The sequence below is a fragment of the Notothenia rossii genome (genome assembly GCF_949606895.1).
Source record: "Notothenia rossii genome assembly, chromosome: 2".
Taxonomy (NCBI): Eukaryota; Metazoa; Chordata; class Actinopteri; order Perciformes; family Nototheniidae; genus Notothenia; species Notothenia rossii.
This window is the reverse complement of record NC_136904.1, coordinates 16,781,268-16,801,417: the sequence shown is the minus strand read 5'-3', so window position 1 is coordinate 16,801,417 and position 20,150 is coordinate 16,781,268. Positions and strand designations below refer to the sequence as shown.

The window sequence follows — 20,150 nt, the reverse complement described above, 5'->3', positions numbered from 1 at the left end:
TGCGCCTCATCGATGAGCAAACAGAAGCATCAATCTCATTACGCCAATCCTGATTGGCTGGTGATCTTGACGTCAGCGTCAGGGAATCCACTGCACCCACCCTATAAATAGCTTGCGCCGCGTCCTAGCGTCATTCAAAAATAAGCACCTCTTCTCGCTTCACCTTAGCAAGGAGGGCCGTCTGGTGAGACATCTCACTACATGTTACTCTGAGAACTGGGGTTACGTAAGTAACCTATAGTTCTCATTCATAACACTCCGTTCGATGTCTCACTTAAGCAATCATACACTCCAGTACAGGCGTACGGACTTCGGCGCAAGCGCCTCGGTCCTGCCGCAGTACTGTCGTACCAATAATGACGTTCAAGAACGGCCTCAAGTGTATGATTGCGATTCTATTACACAAACTATTATTGTAATCAACAATAAGGTAAAATAATTTCATAATGTGGGCTAATTTGCTCCCAAACCTACGTTTTCTGCTTGAGTTAATCTCCGTCAGAAAGTAGTTCCTAGAAAGTAGTTCCCATGGTAACGATAGCCGATCAAACACTCCTGCTACCCCGCTTACAGTTATTGATATAATTATAGTAAATAATATATTATTAACCAATTTATTGAAAACAATTCTTGAATTAGGCTATTTCAATATCTGAGTAATCACTGTGTGGGATTAGCGGAACAAATCAAATCAGGCTGTCCATGGTGCTGAAACATTTTGGGTTCAGAATGAAGGTGGATGTTCATGCTGCCATTAAAAGTGCAATTCTTGAAACAGCTCTCCATGAACTCCATGCCAGACTTTTTTGCAGGTGGTGCTGTGGTGTTCACGGGTAGGACTACGTTATACACAAGTTATTGAGCCGTTTCCGCTCTACATCCTGAACTCCTCCCTTCGATGCAATGCACTTCCGTTTTGGCGGACTGGGTTTGTTTTGCTAGCTAGCTCCGTTGTGCCGACAAAGCACTGATATCGCAGAGACAAAGAGGATATAACAATTACAACATGAAGAAAAGTGGTTCGGGAACTACGTGTGCGGTAGTTGGTTGCAATCACTCGAGAAAGCACCTGAACGAGTGGTTAGATAGAGAGTGCTACGACCACAAACCAGCACCCAGCCATGTTGTTCATTAAATACAGATAAACACAACAAATAGTGCATGCATTGTATTTTTTAATATTATATATGAATATTTTCATAGTGATGTAATTGTGTGGGCTGCTTTTATATTTTAATTTGTAATACCTGTTAGGATTAAACATGTGATCTTTCTTGTTGAAGCCATTTCTTTAGTTTCCTCTCAACAATTAATTAATTCAGTGTTATTTATGTACAGTATGAGCTTAATATGAATGATGAACTGTGTTAAAAGAAATTGTAGCACTCTAAGGAACATATGAAATGCAATAATGCAATAACAGTGCAATAATGAAATTAAATTACATCAAACTTTATTTTCACTCAAACAGTACAGGCACATATGATATATTGCACAGCATAAAGAGATCATGTAGATTGTGCATTATGTAAACAACAGACAACTGTTGGCTCCTGTGGGCATGACCTAAATAAGGCAGTTTATTTTGGTTTTATGCTGGGCCACGTCGTCATGTTATCCTCCCAGTTTTGCACTGAATTCGGGTGGGGGAGAGTAACGCCATCTCCAGTCAAAGAAGTAGAATCGTGTTCCCAAGCTAGCATCACTGTTAGCATCGAAATCGCTGTGTTTACACCAGTGCCCGTCTGACTGTTTACATCGGTTTACACCGACAGACGCTGTGCAAAAGACTTCCGGCGGAAATGAAGTGCATTTGTGTAGTGTCATGGCGCTACCCGTGTTTTGGCGCGTAAACTTGTCTATAGGAAGAGCTTTCCTCCAGTGGCCGTTTCATGGCGTGTCCCGGACCGGCAAAAAACGCGTCTCTCCACATCTTTCTGTTGTCTAGAGATGGAGCCCAGTAGCTGCGAAGCGATGACTCGTTTTTATGTCCGCTAACGGACATGATTTCTCTGGCCACCAACCCTGCCTCCGCCAGCCGCTGTATGCAGGTGCTTCTGACGCAATGGTTTGTGTAACGCGTAGGCGGCTCTTCTGATGATGTACTAGTAGCAGCTTCACTTGTAGCTTCGGTGCTGCTAGCCTCTTTCTTTTTGTATATATATAAATAAGTCAAGTATAGAATGTTTGCCTGCCATTGTAGAGCTTTCTCGAGTCGTTAGCGTTCTTGAGGGAAAGAGCTCCCGCCAAATCACTGACACAGCCCCAGCTCGCTGAGGGGTCAAGAGCGTGATGAGGAATCATCATTTTTTAAGGAAATCGTTTTTATTTTTAATTATAATTACTGTGAAATGTATTACGTGTGTGTCATTATTACAACAAATACACACTTGCAACTGATAACACTGGCAATGATTTTATATTTATTAGACTATTAAAAAAAAGATCATGCTCCAAATAAGTGGGGGTACGGCGTACCCCCGCGTCCAACGCCCACTACACCACTGCCACGGCTGTATATCTTAAAGAATGTGATGAATGACCAAGGGTGTAACTTTGGTTTGAGAAGTGGGGGGGACACAAAACAGGGTGTCCTCCGCAATGAAACATTGTTCTCGATTTAATTCCATTTCCTGCCTTTCTTCACATATAGGGACTATGGTGTTAACTAATCCAAGACAAATGTGTAGTGTATATAATGAGTGTGCAAACTTATCTATCCATGAACCTGTTTTATTTGGGATGACCTCACATCCTATAGAGGGGTCCGGGGGCATGCATCCCCAGTAAGATTTTTTTCTTTAAATTGAAGTTAAATGCATCAATCTGGTGCACAAATTAAGAGATTTATGGATACAGCTCTCAACACTCATATGAAACAGACCTGTATATATTTCAATACTCCGAAAACCATTAAAATATTCTCACAACCAATAACACATCATTGATATACTCCTCTCTCCTATCTTTATCTTACCTAGTCTGCATTCTTTTTTTTTATTTATGCATATTTTACTAATCACTCCCCTTTCAAACTGTGTTTTTAATTCTTTACTGACATTGGAATTATTTTTTTACTTATTTTGAACAACTATATTAAATAGATGGACATATTTGTTTAGACCAAACCGTTTGAGACCCACTGAGATAACTTAGACTAAAGTTTACAATATAATCACTCAGCGAGTCCTTTACCTCCCTGAGCTGATGTTATCTCAGCCTCTCAGTCCGACAGGAGAGGACTCTCCCTCTCCTTATTGTTGAAACAGCTTCTAATCTCTGTTAGCTCCGAGCTAGCACCAGATGCTAAAAACAACCCACGTAACTCTCTCTGTCTCTCTCTCTCACACAAAATGCGCTCCTGCCACGCACACACAGACGCTCCTCCATGACCACTTTTAGTTGTGGAAAAAAAAAAAAACATTTGAAAAGTGGGCGGGACACAAACAGGATTTTGAAAAGTGGAGGGGACATGTCCCCCCTGTCCCCAGTGGAAATTACGCCCATGTGACATCAGGCTTGATTGGTCCTGAGCATCTTCTGCAAAAGGTAATAATGTTAAAAAATCAGATGTTTTCAGCTGTAATAGCAACATCTACTTGAGGTATTGATTCTTGGCAGCGGCTTCAGTATACAGATGGATTATTCTGCAGTTAATGGCTGTTTTAAACTGCAGATTAACAATGGGTTACCATTCCTCCTGTGTCAGTGTACAGATGTGAACAGGGGCTTATACTAATGCACGTAGTGGAAGCCATCCTGGGGGCGTAGTAGGGGATTTGGAGGCTTAGAAGAAGAGGAGGGGGATATAAGATGGATGCTCAAGTTGGGAAAAAGGCAAGTGTATTTTTATTTAAAAACAGGACAATAAATTGTATCTGCCCAATCTTTTTTTCAGAGTGAATAACATGTAGATCATGCTCTTCAATAACCCCCCCATGACCCACATGGCTGTGGGTGAGACTCTCACTTGGGATGATGCCATTCTCAGGGGTGGCTCTGGATTGTTGGACTCCCAGGTGAGCTGGATTCTCTTATCCTCTGTGGGACGTCCTCCATCTGTCCACATGAAACACTAAATCCGGCTGACACTTCTGATCATGTTCCCTGTTAATGTCATTTGTGATAAATACATTTTTCAATAGTGCAGTCAGATCTTTGCAGCACGTAAATGTATGTTAACAAATGAGCGATTGGTAATACAGTTTATAATTCATTTGTGTTTCAAATAACGGTTCTAAATACTAAAGACCGGAAATGAGAACACTATAATCCAGTGTGCGGTGAGGGATGCCGTCATTGGTCGGCTGCCTGCAAACTCTCGCCTTGTGCCCCTCCCCACACACACACACACACACACACACACACACACACACACACACACACACACACACACACACACACACACACACACACACACACACACACACACACACACACACACACACACACAGCATCCTCTTACTCTCTGTGATGCAGCGTTCCCATTCACTGTTAATCCAGTCTGGTTGTGGCTCTGCTTTACTTTTAAAATCGAATCATTTATTAACAGATGGAAGTACTCGTCCCTTTTTAAATCAGATACTTTGGGGAGCTTCTCATCAGAGGCTCGGGTTCAGAGGTGGATCTCAGCTCCACGGGACTCGTGGAAGGAAAGATGAAGAAGTCCCAACGAGGCACGGCGACTATGCTGCTGCCCATCGCTCTCTGCCTCAGTAAGGATGGTTTTTTAAATGCTCTCTGACTGTGTGATGTGCATTTAAGTCTTTAAGTTTTAAAGTACTAAGTTTGCTTATGCCTGTCCTTTATCGGGCACTTATACTATATCAATGATGTGTCTGTTTGCTCCCCAATGCGTAGAAGGGATCAGCAGGTTTGTCAGAAAAAGCCCAAAGTATTTACGGAAAGACTCATTTATTTAGCTTGTTCTAAAATTGATAAGCGATGGGTTTACTAATGCACTTACCTTAATGAAATGCTCACTGTCCCTCATGTACTGATTCTCTCTCATCCTCTGTGTGTGTGTGTGTGTGTGTGTGTGTGTGTGTGTGTGTGTGTGTGTGTGTGTTTATATGTATTTGGTGTACAAAATCATATATTTAGGTGTGGATTCTGTTATTTTTTAGGGTAATTTGATGTTTTTACTCCTCTCAGGAAGTTTGTTGTAAAACACATGTGATGGCTTGTGTAGAAAAAACATACTATGGATACTATGGTTGTAGAATAGTATCCATAGTACTATTCTACAATAGTATAATAGTACTATGTAGTACTACATAGTACTATGTAGTACTACTGTATGTAGTGCTTTTGGATCTATGGTTGTAGAATTTGGATCAATGACTTTGGAAAATGCAAGACTAACAAAATGTTTGCAGCAAAATCATGATGAGCATTATTGTGGGATGAATATTAAACTAGAAATCATGACACAATTCACACAAATTAAAGTAGGCAAATACAACAAGATAAAAAAATACATAACTAATGTTCATTCAATGTTCGTTCATGTAAGGTCAAAAATATCTTGTTTTGTAAGTTCATAATTTCAAGATATTCAGTTTAATATTATAAATCAGAGAAAAGCAGGAAATCTCTATATTCTAGAGATTATGAATTGGTCAACTCAGAGTGTGGATGTGAGTGTGTCAATCAATAGATATCTTCCTGTGAGTTTACACTCAAATGTCCTCTGCATATCAAGTCAAACATTGTTTCACATCTTTTCTAAGGAAGATTGTGATGACTCAAACTAGTCTCAGCGCGTTATGTATGAGCTGATCGATCAGACAGCTCCTGCACTGAATTTGGCTTTGAGGTTGTATAATCCCTCCAGATGAATGGAAATCAACATATTTCTGTATTTGTTTGATCCGTCTGAGCACCAGATGGATTATTTCTCTATAAACATAAACATTGTGTTTCACATCACAAGATGAAATCCCTGAACCAAACAATCTCTCATCTCTAAACACATCTATTTTTGTATACTCATGTTCTATTGTCCGGCAGTGGCTCAGTCAGTACAGCACACAGCTTGGACTGTGAGCCGTAGGGTCGCCGGTTCAAGTTCCCGACCAGACCTAAATATGGAGTATGGACTACTTGGAGAGGTCCCAGTTCACCTCCTGCCCTGCCGTGGTGCCCTTGAGCAAGGCACCGGACACCCCCCTTCCCCCCTCACTCCCATTGCTCCCCGGGTACTGTACAATAGCTGCCCACTGCTAGTACTAGACTCCTGGTACTAGGATGGGTTAAAAGCAGAGAACACATTTCACTGTGTGTGCTGTGTGCTCTGCATGTGTGACCATTAAAGAGGGTTTCAACCCTCCCAATTCTTCTTCTTCTCTCCACCAGGCCTGGTCCCTGTGAGTTTTGGAGCGGCAATTCCAATTTCATGTGATTCCATCTACAAGAGTTTCGCTCAGTGTTTACTTACACTTGGAGACAGTTTGGTGGAAACACAAAAAGACCAAAACACACAGGACATCGATGCAATTTGCAGGTGTGTATCTGTCCAGCACTTTGGTAACCATCCCCTGTCTGTCTTGAAACAACTTGTCTCAGATTGCTGAAGTTATTACTATTAAAGTTGCTACAGTCTATTAATGAAATGTCTCAACAAATATTGGATCTTTTGGAATGCAATATTTCAGCTGAACTTTATGTTTCTGACTGAAATGTGCTAATATGACGAACATACAACCTGCATAACGTCAGCATGTTAGTATTGTCAGTGAGAGAATGTTAGCATGCTGACGTTAGCATTCAGGTTATAGCACCAGGTACAGTCATAGATTGTTTAAAACCATGTTGTCCTCAGAGTTTGTGAGTTTTTGCAGTGACAAACTTACAGAGATGTATCAGCTGACCGCGCATGATTTGGGTTTATGGCCGACACCTCAACTCTGTCTCCTACAAAATTACATTGACATACAGCTAAACTGTGTACAAAACTACTATGTTTAGGGGAAATGTTTCTCAGGTTTCATGTCCGGTGTCATCATTTCCTTTCATTATCTCTAATAAAACATGCTTTGCTTTGGGCCTGTATTAATAAAACAAACCATTATCACCATGAACCACAGGTGTTGTCAAATAAACATGGGCCAAAACGCTACATTATAACCTCAAAAACGAATTTGTTTCTGTTGGATGTGGTTTGAATTGTGCTTTATTCTTACCACACCCAAAAGTCATGCATGTAATAAGTGTACACATACAGACATACTGTCTGAAAATGCTACATTCAACATTTCATTTTTAGTAATCTTGTTGGTTATGTATAGTGCTTTTTACATACATAAGTGTCAAACAGAAACTAAACTAGATTGCACAGCAACGTGAGGGGTTAATCCACTCAAACTCAGAAGAAGTGTTACATATTTCTTAAACATTTGCTCAAATGGTAACTGTTTTATTGTACATGTTACCCTGCAGTCTTCACATTTCCGCTCTGATCTGCTCTGATCTCCTCGTTCCTCGAAGGTCCTGGAATGCGTTCCATGTGTGTGCCAACTCAGCTCTGGCCGGTTGCCCGGGAGACGCAGCAGCCGTCTGGGAGTCTCTAAGACAAGAGTCCAGGAAGACGCAGTTCTCCGGAAACCTCTACGACATGTGTGCCAGCCGCACCACCCTCCCACCCAGCTTTGTGCCTGCAGCCCAGAGCCCCCCCACCTCCGACCAGACCAACAAGGAAACACTGAAAGGGCAAACCAACAGGAACAGCCCCCCCTTCAGCTCTCTGATGTTCCCTGTGTGCAGCACCTTGCTACTGCTGCTCAGGAGTTAGTTAAAAGAATACTTCACACAAGAAATGATAAGTAGTTTAAAAAACTACTCACCCTTGGAACTTTGAATTCTTGGAAAAAAATATATGTTTCTTGCATGAAACAAAAACTGAGAAACATTTTTGATGAATTGAAGTGGATGCCATGGTTAATGGAGTTTACAAAGCCTGAAACAACCCATGCAGTTTAATGAAGGTTCATTTATCCTGACATATGCTCACTACTTTCCAAACACATGCATTATTGCTATAATCTCATTATTTCAAACACTTCGGCGTAAACATGTTCACGCTTGTGCAGACATGCTACTGTTACGTGCAAGTCTGAAGTGTGTTTTATAGCCTGATCATTTTTGCAAGAAGTTAAGTTTTTTGGATTCTGTGTTCACCTCGGAGAACTGTGAGAAATACAAAGCTTTCTTCCAGAATCCAAGGTAAAACTTGGTGAGTAATTGATTTTAAAACTATCGTTTTGTTGGTGAAGTATTCTTTTAACTGGTGGTCAGCGTCCTGCTCCCCCCTGTAATCCAAACTGAGTTCAATAACTGGATCAAACGAAATATCTGGTTCAGTTTTTTGTACCTGAAAAGGCATTGAATAAATAACAATATGTTGAATTTATCACATGCTTTGCTCTTAGACCAAAAAGCTGACAAAAGGTTTATTTAATTCTGACATAAATATTAAAATGAAGCATACTTGCAACTTAAATGATTGATTGTGATTCAATTCATATTATTGCTTGGCCATATTTTATAGGCTGGAGTGACAAACCTTTGATTTAGGGAAAGCAGAAGAGGACGTCCTATTCACTGAAAATACTTAGCTGAAAGACTAATCTCAGTTATGTTACATTTATGACATACTAATGCTTGTAAACCCTTTATTTCTTTATTTCTACCACAGAAATACAGCCTGATTTTTTAGGACAAAGGAGATTTTAAGGGACGCCAGGTGTTCAGATTGTGATCCAATCAGGTGTGATCTAGAGCAGAGTATTATTGCAGGGTGCAAACATTAGTTATTGTGCAGCTTAATTCATCCCCCTGTCTGACCTGTTTAATATCAGAACATAATACTGTCTTTGGTGGCATCCTTTGCAGTGTGCACATGATGTTGCAAAATATTGTCAGTTGTTTAAACTGTGTCATTTCCTTTGACCTGTTCAGTGGTTTTCCGTATTTCAGGTATGTGTTGCTTTTCTATTCTGCACAGCTGCATTCAGTAAGGTTTGCTTCAAGACCTCTATATGGGGGGGGGGGGGGGGGGAGACAAAGAAAGACACACAGGACATCGGTACAACGGTGATGTAAAAAGGGAGTTTATTTCCCAAGTTTCATCCATATAACATTAACAGTTGCTGTAATGTTAATTAATGCTGTTGTTTTTCTTTGATACTGAGCTGTAATGCAATCACAGACTGCAATGTATTTACTGGTTTTCACATTACCAATGTATTTATTTTGTTCATTTCCATTTTATTTTTTTTCACTGCAGTAAAGAGTTCTACATGCCTTTTTGTTTCACTCTGATTTCAACCCAACAAACGCTTAAATTAAAGGTGTTCTATATTCTGACATACACAACACAGTTATCTTCCTTTCATCGCAACTGTTTTCTTTTCTTGAAGACATGGGTTTTGTGTCAGTTGCGTGTGTGTTTGTGTTTTTGTATGTGTGTATGTTTGTGCGTGTGTGCGTAATCTGAATTCTCTTAATCTGTTTCATAACAGCAGAATCATGAGTAGATTAATCTCATCAGTCTTTATTCGTCACAGTGTAGCAGGTTGCTCCTCGAAACCCTTGAAAACAGTCTTATTGTCCCCAGAGCATGCAGTGCAAACATTGCAAATGAGAAGTGATGAGGATTGGTTTTGTGGTGTTTTGCCTTGTCAGCATTGTATGAAGTTGAACTCAAATATGACATTAGCAAGTATGACATCTAAATGTCAGAGGTGGTATCTTCATTACTGCAGCATGCTGAATTTAAGGAGTTATTGCAGCGGTCACTGAAACCTCAAGTGGACCTCCTGCTTTATATTCTGCTATATATTCACATGGCACACTGATTAAATGCAACCATGCAGCACCTTTAACCCAAAGTTCACAGGTTTAATGGCTTATTTAAATAATGCTGCTTCATACAGTTCCCAGCTTATGATTCCAGTTGAATTTTTTTGCACAGGCTTGCATGACGTACATGATTACATTATTTTTAAATCTGAATAATCAGACTGCGTGTTTAAAGGTCTCAGACTCTGTATTTATTTTTTTGCTAACAGGCTACATAAAAACCAGATTATAACCCTGATTTGGTCATGACGACAAAGCGTGGCAGGTCACCGTGGACAGAGAGGATTCATATATAAAGCTGTCTTACTCTTGCAGTGATTTTATGCATATTTTAAACAGGAGATTTTTTTTACAACAACAATATCAATTATACATGTAATATAATTTAAAATGGAAAATATAAAAACTAAAGTCCTGAGATATTTTTGGGAACAGCACATGCCTATGGTAAACAATAACAACTTTGGACTGTCCCCATAACACTTCTGCTCTCTCTAAATCTGCAAAATCACCATGACATCATTTTGAAGGTGCCTCAAAGCCCTAGCATTTTGGGAACAGCTGTTCAAAAAGATACAGTTAGTTAAAGTTCATTTTTCTTTGGAAAGTTCCTCCTGATGTAGAGCAAAGTTCATGAATGGGACCGATGCCATCTGCCATGTGACAGATTGTGTGTAGCATGAATCATGAATGGATTATGAATTAGTAGATTGTTCCATATGACCGGGACTTTGTTTAAACTCCTCATGCTACAACAGTGTAAACTGCACTGCACACCAAATCTACATTCATGATTCTGTTAATACAAAAATGTGATATATAACATAAATAAATGAAAAGTAAATAGTGGCCAATCTCTTTGATGATTACAATCAGAATGACAACAAAGTCGAGTAAATGGAGGACATTCAAGTCATGTGGTTGACCTCTTAATGAAACTGTGCAGGATTTCCCGGAGGAAAAAAACAACAATATATAGATTTTATGCAAAGTAATCCTTCTCAATCATCAGTCTCGACCCACTATGTGCAGTAGTAGAAGTAGTAGCAGTAGTAGTAGAAGTGTTTGCAGGTGTCTGTATGTACAGGGACACAGAAACCCCCCACCTGTATTTTCCCTTTTTTTGCAGCATATTTTTGCCATGGAGCCCCTTGCAAGTTAAGCCAGCAATACTTTCTTGACTAATTTCTTGAATTCTTATGATTTTATAAAGTTAATTCATGGTTTTATTTAGAGGAGGTCCACTGATGGGTTTGTTTGTAGGAAAACCAATGTGTATTTTGAACACAGTACATGTATGGACAAAATGAGTAAACATAAGAAAACAACACAATTACCTTTATCTGTAGGCTTCTTCTTCAGAGACAGACACAACTTAAAGGAGAGAGCCATGGAGAGAGACAGAGAAAACACAAGCAAACATACTCACTTTAGTGATATATGTGTCACCTCAGAGTGAAATGTTTAGCAATCAAAATGTCCAATTAGACCATGTGAGTCGCGTGTGCTCGTGGGTGCAGGCTATATATCTCAGCAGGTTCAAACTCTCAGAAGCATGAAGCGGACACCTGGACTACAGAAGGGTTAGTTTTGTCAGAAATCGTTCTTGAGAAGTATCAGTTATATAGGGTTAAAGCTTCGCTAAGGATCATGGAGGAACTGGCCCGAGAGAGCATCAACCTGCTGGCCCGCTCTGCGTCTCGTTCCGGCCCCCCGCGGCTCGGTTCATTCGGTGCTGTGTTCATCATGCTGAAGTCTGCGCTGGGTGCCGGACTGCTCAATTTCCCCTGGGCTTTCCAGAAGGCAGGGGGAGTGAATACTGCCCTCAGTGTGGAGCTGGTGAGGATCACACACCTGCAATATTGTATAATTTAATGTATAATACATTAAAATAGAATTGTTGAAGGATTGAACTGCAAAGCCCTTCATTGTATTTCCCTTAACATATATAGAGACATTTGGGGGCTTAGTTTGTCTGTTAGCCTGCTGACTGTATATGTATGTACTCACCACCACTCAGTCACTCCCTGGTGTGAAAGAGACTCATCTATTTCACAGATGAACTCTAATGAGCTTCCAGTTAAGGGAGAGCCTGAACTTTTCATAGCACTACAGCAAAAGATGTGTGTGTGTGTGTGTGTGTGTGTGTGTGTTTTTTTTTGTGTGTGTGTGTGTAGATTTCACATTTCAACTTTCCAGGAACAAGCTATGAGGTCCTAAGGAGCCTCTGATTGCTCTTGATCTACATTTTAGTCCTTTTCCACCTGTGTTTTTACTATGAAACTACATGTTAAAACAGTTTGCATTCATTTAAACACAAGTTAGGAAGCCTACATTAAAATAGAATATATATGGATATCATATCATTTCTTTCATTTGTCGATCTGCTGCAGCAGAAAGCGGTATTTGGATTATAAATTAAACAGTATTATATGTTTTAAAGCAAAACGTGATTTACCTCCTTTCATGTATGGAAATGTTGTATTAACTTGTTTGCTTGAACACATTTTCCTCCAGCCTCGTGACATACAGATGCTTCATCAGGACCCCTTTAGTGTATATTAATATGCAGGTTTGTCAGATAGACTTCAATATGTGATTAACATTGTGAATCTAAACAAAGATACTTGTTAAGGTTTAGGAAAAGATCATGACATGGGTTTAAAAAAGTAGTTTTTTTATGTGACTTGAAATCCATTGTTAGTTAAGTATGTGATTTGTGTGACATAAAGGAATTTACACACAAAGGTTTGAATGGTCACACTTCACTCAAACAGCAGTCACTGTGGTTTTTTCATCATCCCTAATCTCGTCTTGATGCAAACTTTGACTCTATTTGTACGGCGTCACCTGACCTCATCCTCAACTCTTGTCATAAATACTACCGCCTCTAGAGGCAGCTCTGTACATACCCAACAGACGTCAGAGAGACTTGTGGAGTGTCTCAGTTTGATGTGTATGGTCTCTGAACAAGGTGCGGTAGTTGATGAGTTGGGAGCGAGAACACGCTTGGACTATGACAAACTATGGACCAAAGTCTCAATCAATATATCTATAAATGCAAATTGACATTCAGGTGCATTTTGAACCAATATCACAATACAGGTACACATCAAATAATCTGAAATAACAGCAAGTAACACATTTCTGATCTTGAGGAAAGAGAGGATGGAGATTCTTTCTTTCAGGAGTGTCTTTTCACAGGCCTGAGTCCGGAGCCCAATTGCTTAATGATCTGTCCATGGTGTGTGTGACGTGTGTGTGACGTGCAGGTTTCCCTGGTCTTCCTCATCAGTGGTCTGATCATCCTCGGCTATGCCTCCTCAGTCAGCAGACAGAACACGTACCAGGACGTGGTGAGGGAGGTGTGTGGAGGAGCGGTGGGTCAACTCTGTGAAATCTGTTTCTGCTTCAACCTCTTCATGATATGTGTGGCCTTCCTGGTGGTGGTGCAGGACCAGCTGGAGAAGTGTAAGTGCTCAATGAGCTTATTTTTCAAGATGCAGCTTCTCCTATTTACAAACAGACCACTTAGATTATAGTCTTTTTCTTTTATTATCCCCTTTCTCTATGAAGAATGTATCCTTAATGTCCTTTAACACTGTCAAATACTCTGCTAACTAAAATGATTGTCTAAACTCTTTAAACAGCCTTTATTTCCCGTTATAAATATGAACAATACGAAAAATACTTGTGCCAGTATTTTAATCTGCACTATTTTATTCTTATCTATTCTACTCTGTTTCTTTTGGCACTTTACAAAAATATACGTATATTTGTATTGTTTTATGTCCTATATATAATAAAGACTGATAAGTATGTCAAATCAATTATTTGGTGAGCATGAAAACTTTATTATATCTATATTATTCATTTATCGTTGCAGCAGATAAATAATGGTTAAAATGTTGTTCTTCTTCCAGTGAGTGTTTCTTTATACGAGACGGTGACTGGGTCCACTGAGATGCCGTACCACTGGTACACCGACCAGCGGTTTTACCTCTTCATCATGTGTGTCATCATCATCCTCCCCTTGTCCATCCCAAAAGAAATCGGCATCCAGAAATACACAAGGTAAATGACACTTATCATGGATCAGAATGAGATAGAGCTCACATTTGTGTGTGGTTTACTGTAACAGTGTTTTCTTTGTGTCAGTGTGTTGGGGACGCTGGCGGCAACATATCTGTGTGTGGCAGTGATCGTAAAGTATTACCTGATGGAGAGCCACAATGTTATATTAACTCCAGAGCACAGCGAAGGGTCAGTAACACTGTTTGTAATGGATACGTGTGTGTTTAACTTTTTGTTCTCATTCTATGCAGCGTGTGTGCATCTGTAAATGTGAGTGTGTGTGTTTGTGTTTTCAGTGTGGGTTCGTGGGCTTCAATGTTCAGTGTTGTGCCGACCATCTGCTTTGGCTTTCAGGTAGGATCAACTGCATGCTTTTAAGTCTAAAAGTAGGCAGCCTGATGCTAGACATTTAAGTGGTTTAATGTGGACCTACATTTGTCCAAATAGAAAAAAAAAGAAAGTTGGCTCACAAACCAACCAGCAATAACAGACAACTAAAAAGCACGTGGAGCCTGAAGACATTATGAACTATGGTAGTGATTTGTCTGAATGCCCAATGTGTCTTTGTGTGTCTTTGTGTGTGTCTGCAGTGCCATGAAGCCTGTATTACCATCTACAGCAGCATGGAGAACAAGAAGCTCTTAAACTGGGTCATCATCTCAGTGGTCTCCATGTTTTTCTGTTTACTCATTTACACTCTCACCGGTGAGTTCAACTCTAAAGCAACTCTATTAACCTCAGTTTATTTGTGCTTCCCTGAAAACTGCTCTTCACCTCCCCTTTCTCCAGGTGTGTACGGCTTCATGACATTTGGACGAGCGGTTGCCTCCGATATTTTGATGTCATATCCAGGAAATGACGTGCCAATGATCATATCCAGGCTACTTTTTGGAATATCAATCATCACCATCTATCCTATTATTCTTCTCCTGGGGAGGTGAGCAACAGCAGAGTTGAGACTGTCTTACAAATCAACTTTGGAAAATACCAGGGAAATCATCTCCACACGTTGTAGTAGTTTTCTTGACTTTGACACTTGTTGCACACAACAGGAGATTGACCGTATCTCAACCCTTATCACTTACTGAAAATACTCGTTTTGGTTCAGGCGAGTGGTAGCTTTGGGTTGAGTGTGTAGAAGCATGACATGACGTTGATTACACAGCTCAGTTTTCATACTGAACTTTCCTCACAAGTTCCCAGATCTAGTTAGGGTTAGGGTTCGGATCAGGGGGTCACAGGTTCAAACCCCACTGCAGTCAGCATGTCGTTGTGTCCCTGGGCAAGACACTTCACCCCAAATTGCTCTTGTGGGGATTGCCGAGAGTATTTAGTATGTAAGTCGCTTTGGATAAAAGCGTCTAACAAGTAACGTGTAATGTAATGTAACCCCAGTTACACATTTTCATTGCCATGCTATAGCTTGTAAATTTAACCTTCTTTTTGACCCAGGTAATCGGTTTCTCTATTCACATATTGGACATTATCTTTGTATTAGGCGACAGGCAGGGTAAAGTCTGCTCCAGAAGACATTTGGACATTGGCATTCTCACAGCTCCTCAGGTTTGCAGGGCATGTGTGAAAGGGGAGTACAACTCGTGTATGTCTTTTAAAAGTGAACCTGTTGTCCTACTGTGTGTGGTGTGTGTGTGTGTGTGTGTGTGTGTGTGTGTGTGTGTGTGTGTGTGTGTGTGTGTGTGTGTGTGTGTGCAACAGATCTGTCATCCTGAACCTGATGGTGCGTATTCAAAGGCGTCGCTGGGGAGTCGTCACCCATTCGTTTGAGACTCGCTGCAGAGTGGTTCTCACTGTGATCTGGATCACCGTCACTCTTCTCATCGCCATGTTCGTCCCCGACATGGGGGAGGTCATCAGTGTCATCGGGGGAATCAGCGCCTTCTTCATCTTCATCTTTCCTGGTATGTAACAATGTCTCCTTTGAATTAAGTGTCTGTGTTTGTACTCACACAATGTGCAATGTATGGCTTTTATGTTCATACATGTTGTTCTATATTATTTGTGTGTTGCAGGTCTTTGCTTAGTGTTCACAATGCAAAGTGAACCTGTGAGTCCAAGAGTCAGGTGAGTGATTATTTACACACTCGTACTCTATGTGTATAACATTATTATTTGACATATCATATATCATAGGGAAACAAATATGTTGTTTAACTGATCTTCCAATTATTTCATTTCAACTGTTTAACTGCTAGTGTAACGAGTATAATTGCAATTTTTTAAACAAAAAAAAAAGTGATATTTACTTGTCTCTTAGTGGAGATTTAATTCCTAGGAAATGTCTATGTTTCTAATGATTACAATTAAATTACTTTTTCCCAGGAACATTTCTAGGAAATGTTATGAAAATAGGAATGATACTTTTTTTTATATTTGGATGCTGTTCATGGAAACATGATGAAGATTGTCACATCCTGCAGTGCAAAATGTACAAAAGTCATTTATCCATCCAACCAGTGATCACTATTTAGTTAAAAAGTCCTTCTTATAGAGTCTGAACTGCGTCGTATCCTAAGAAAGAAAGAGCAGTCTTCCTTTTTTTGTGTAATTAGATGGATTTTCTTTTGGAACATTAAGGTTTCTACGGGCATTTTTGTCTACAAATTTGATCAAGAAGATTCATACTGTTTCCTGATGACTTGTTTTTTAAGTCATCTGTTTATCTTGATTTCCCTGACACTGTTTTGTTTCTGCAGGGTGATTTTAACAGTCTGGGGAGTTGTAACCATCGTAGTTGGATCTTTCATCTTCGGACAGAGCACGACCATCGCTATAATAGAGATTTACCAGAAATTCTGATTTTCACACCTTTATCTCCACTTCACTGTCTGCAGCAGCTGCTTCACTTTGACTTCACAATGTGTTTTGCACAACTTAAAGTTGCATTTGTAAAGGTGGTTTATAATTGTATATGTGATCCTTATCAAGGTCTTCCATGACTTGGTTATAATATAATATATATTTACAAAGCGGTAATGTAATATCTCTATCTGTGTATGTGTTACAGACATATTGGATTTAAATGGATTGTTATTGGACAACAATATAATGTCAAGAGAAGAATGTAGGTATTAATTGTAAAGTATATGTGGCTGTTTTAATAATTAATTTAGGATTACATTACCACCCCTATTGTATAGAATATTAAATAAGAAAATAAAAAGTGTATCTTTGAGTCTTTAGTTGTAGTTGTGCTATCCTGCCAGGGGGCAGTATTGTACAACTGATGCATATTTATTTATCTGCGTAGTCACGTGTGTGTATCTGTGTGTGTGTGTGTGACTGTGTGTAACTGCATATTGGAAACCCAGATAAGGGAAACTGAGTTCTTATCATTGTTAAAATGGTGCCAGGATCATTTTTGACAGGAGAGTGCCTATACACACAATATTCAGTTTTTATGTAGACAGATGGATTTTATGCCCTTGAAATTCTTGTTTGCATCGACCAGATAATATCATGAGTTTATCATATTAACATTTTTTTGTTTCAACAACACAATTCTTATCCTTCCTCTGCATTTTCCACTTTCTGACCTCCACATTGCCTGAATCCTCTGAGTGATATCAATCTGCAACTTTCATTGAGCTCAGATTGATGGCCGAGGTATGCTGAATATCACTGTTTATTGTTTATTGACTTCAAGCTTTCAAGAGTTATGGCATGCTGCCCGTGAGCATGCACATGCTCACAGATGTGTGTTAGTGTATGAGTGAGTAATGATTTACAGTAAATCGAGAAAAAGGCTCTGTATCTGTGCCTGGGGGGGGGGGGTCTGCTCTAAAGCTGCGATGCTGACTTCACATACTTATCTTTCTGAACACACACAGGGTAAGAACTTAATGCAAAAATAGACCATCTGGAAACACGTAGCAGCTCTTTTTAGACACTTCAGCTGTGTTTGTGACATTTCATGCAGAGTTAATGTCCTTAGGGGAAAACCTAAAACTGTGATACTCTACTTATGTTTAGCCCATGGGATTATATTTCTAACCTGACGGCCAAATGACTAAATCCACTAAATGGTGAAAAAGAAATCCTTGAAAACCACAAAAGCTCTTTCTTGAATCCTGCAGCTTCACTTCATGTCGACTGCACACAGATTTGTGAATGCAACTCAGCAGTCCTGGGAAATAAAACTAACATAAACCAGGATTTAAAACACAGCTCTGTTCTCTGCAGATATGGAAACATGGCCTACCTGGACCTAAATCAAGACGCTCAAAATAAAAGCTTCAGCTAAATGTAATGTAATTGTCTGTAGCATTAAACAGTACAGCTGAGGCTGATGGGAATGTCATTAGTAGCACTGCAATGATTATCATCAATTCATCTATAACGATTGAATCAACAGGAAATGGACAACTCTGTTGATAGTAGATTAATTATTTGAGTACATTTTCCAGTGAAAAATGCAGAAAAATGCTACTGTTTTGATCAAATATGGAGATTTCCTGATTTCTCTGTTTTAAACCATCTTCAACTAAATGTCTTTGGGTTTTGGACTGACTCAACAAAAAGACATAACTCTGGATTTTGAGAAAATGGGACGGAGATTTTTGACTATTTTCTGGCAGTAAGATATTATGGTATCATATTTTATAGACCGAATAATTAATCTTAAAGACAATCAGCATAAGTAACTAGATTAAAAAGAATATTTAATTGCAGCCCTGGTAATTAGTCATTTGTACCTAATGATGGTGCTTAAGAAAAAGTCAGTTAGTAATTACTGTTCAGCCTGCATGTCAAAATGTTATGGCAATCCATAACTTTTACATTTCAATCTGAACCAAAGTGGTGGACCCACTGTCACTGCTATCCCTAAAGCAGTATCCACTCGCATGGCTTTAAATCATCCATTATTCTCTGTATCAGATTATCTTTTCATTTTCCTCGGCCCTGTGAAAAATAATTTCCAGTCCTCATTATGATGTTGTCCCCTGTAGCTACTTGGTTATTGAAAGATTACTTGTAATGTCGGTTTCTCGCGGTCCTAATTTATGAAATGACAATTTGTTGCGACATCCCTTTTAAATGTTAATTGTTTCTGATAAGAGTGTCAGCAAAATTCCTGAATGATCTTCTGTGTGTGTGGGTGTGTGTGTGTGTGTGTGTGTGTGTGTGTGTGTGTGTGTGTGTGTGTGTGTGTGTGTGTGTGTGTGTGTGTGTGTTTCTCTCACAGTTACTGTCACACTGATTGTAATCTGAAAGTCTTTTGTGTTTCAGAATAGGGGGAAAGCTATTTAGCTCCTGTGTGATTTGCAGATAACTGGCAGTTTTATGACCAAATAAATTCAGGGTTGTTAATGCATACTGTATGTACGACATGCTTGTGTGCATGCATTGAGTATGACCTTGATTTCTATGCATCAAGGTTATGGCCAGCAGGTTGAAATCCTCATCATGGTGATAACATGCGTCCATCACCTTGCTGCTCAGGCCTTTAGTGAAGTGTCGACAGCAGAGCTCTGACCTCTGGGCCTGACTCTGCGGGATAATGGCTGCCGTGGCAATGAGCTCAGGTGAAGGATAGGCCTCTGTCACCTTGTGAGAGTGCAGCAGATAGGATGACATTAAGTCCTATTTGTGATACCAGAGGCACACAAATGTCTTTGCCTGGCTGCAACAATGTTTAACCGTGTTAACAGTGTCTAGTGTAGTGTGTTGCATTTATAGACAACATATTGAATGCAAATAAAAAAATAACACTTTAAAAGGCATGTGGACAAAATGTTTACAATCTACTTCAAACTAAATCTTTATGTATAAGATAAGCAGCATTTAATCCAACAAAGGTTTAGTTTAATCATAAATTAGATGTGCACATGTTTGTGAAATGTATACAAATCAATTGAGAAGATCTTTGCCATTTCAAACTTTTTGAAAGATGTGATGTTTTCAAACATATTTTCTTTTAAACCAAAGGATTAAAGTCACAAAAACAAACTGTGGGACTGATACAAGTTGAACACAAGAAAAGGATTGTCAAATCTACAAAGCTCCACAAACTTTAACTAATTAGATTTACTTCAGTTAGATATGGTGAATATAAACATGAAAAGAAACAGAGAGAAACATGAGGCAGAAGTAATCCTATCATTGCATTTACACATGAGACAGTGAATAACAATGAGGAAAAGAAACTAGCACTAAGACTGCATCATACATTTATTCTTCCTGTCATGTGCAATTAG

At 39.5% G+C, this 20,150-nt stretch overlaps 2 protein-coding genes across 2 annotated transcripts; both read left to right on the top strand.

The window, feature by feature from the left end:
- The first annotated feature begins 4,623 nt into the window (after positions 1 to 4,623).
- Positions 4,624 to 7,951, top strand: nrn1lb (neuritin 1-like b). The gene is made up of 3 exons (XM_079666672.1): positions 4,624 to 4,715; positions 6,358 to 6,505; positions 7,489 to 7,951. The coding sequence occupies exons 1-3, from the start codon at positions 4,658 to 4,660 to the stop codon at positions 7,790 to 7,792; spliced, it is 510 nt and encodes a 169-aa protein (XP_079522798.1). The 5' UTR covers positions 4,624 to 4,657; the 3' UTR covers positions 7,793 to 7,951.
- Positions 7,952 to 11,475: 3,524 nt separating this feature from the next.
- On the top strand, positions 11,476 to 16,902 carry slc38a8b (solute carrier family 38 member 8b). Its single transcript, XM_079667034.1, has 10 exons — positions 11,476 to 11,700; positions 13,134 to 13,332; positions 13,785 to 13,935; positions 14,020 to 14,124; positions 14,232 to 14,289; positions 14,526 to 14,640; positions 14,725 to 14,872; positions 15,652 to 15,854; positions 15,966 to 16,017; positions 16,650 to 16,902. The coding sequence occupies exons 1-10, from the start codon at positions 11,512 to 11,514 to the stop codon at positions 16,750 to 16,752; spliced, it is 1,323 nt and encodes a 440-aa protein (XP_079523160.1). The 5' UTR covers positions 11,476 to 11,511; the 3' UTR covers positions 16,753 to 16,902.
- The last annotated feature ends 3,248 nt before the right edge of the window (positions 16,903 to 20,150 follow it).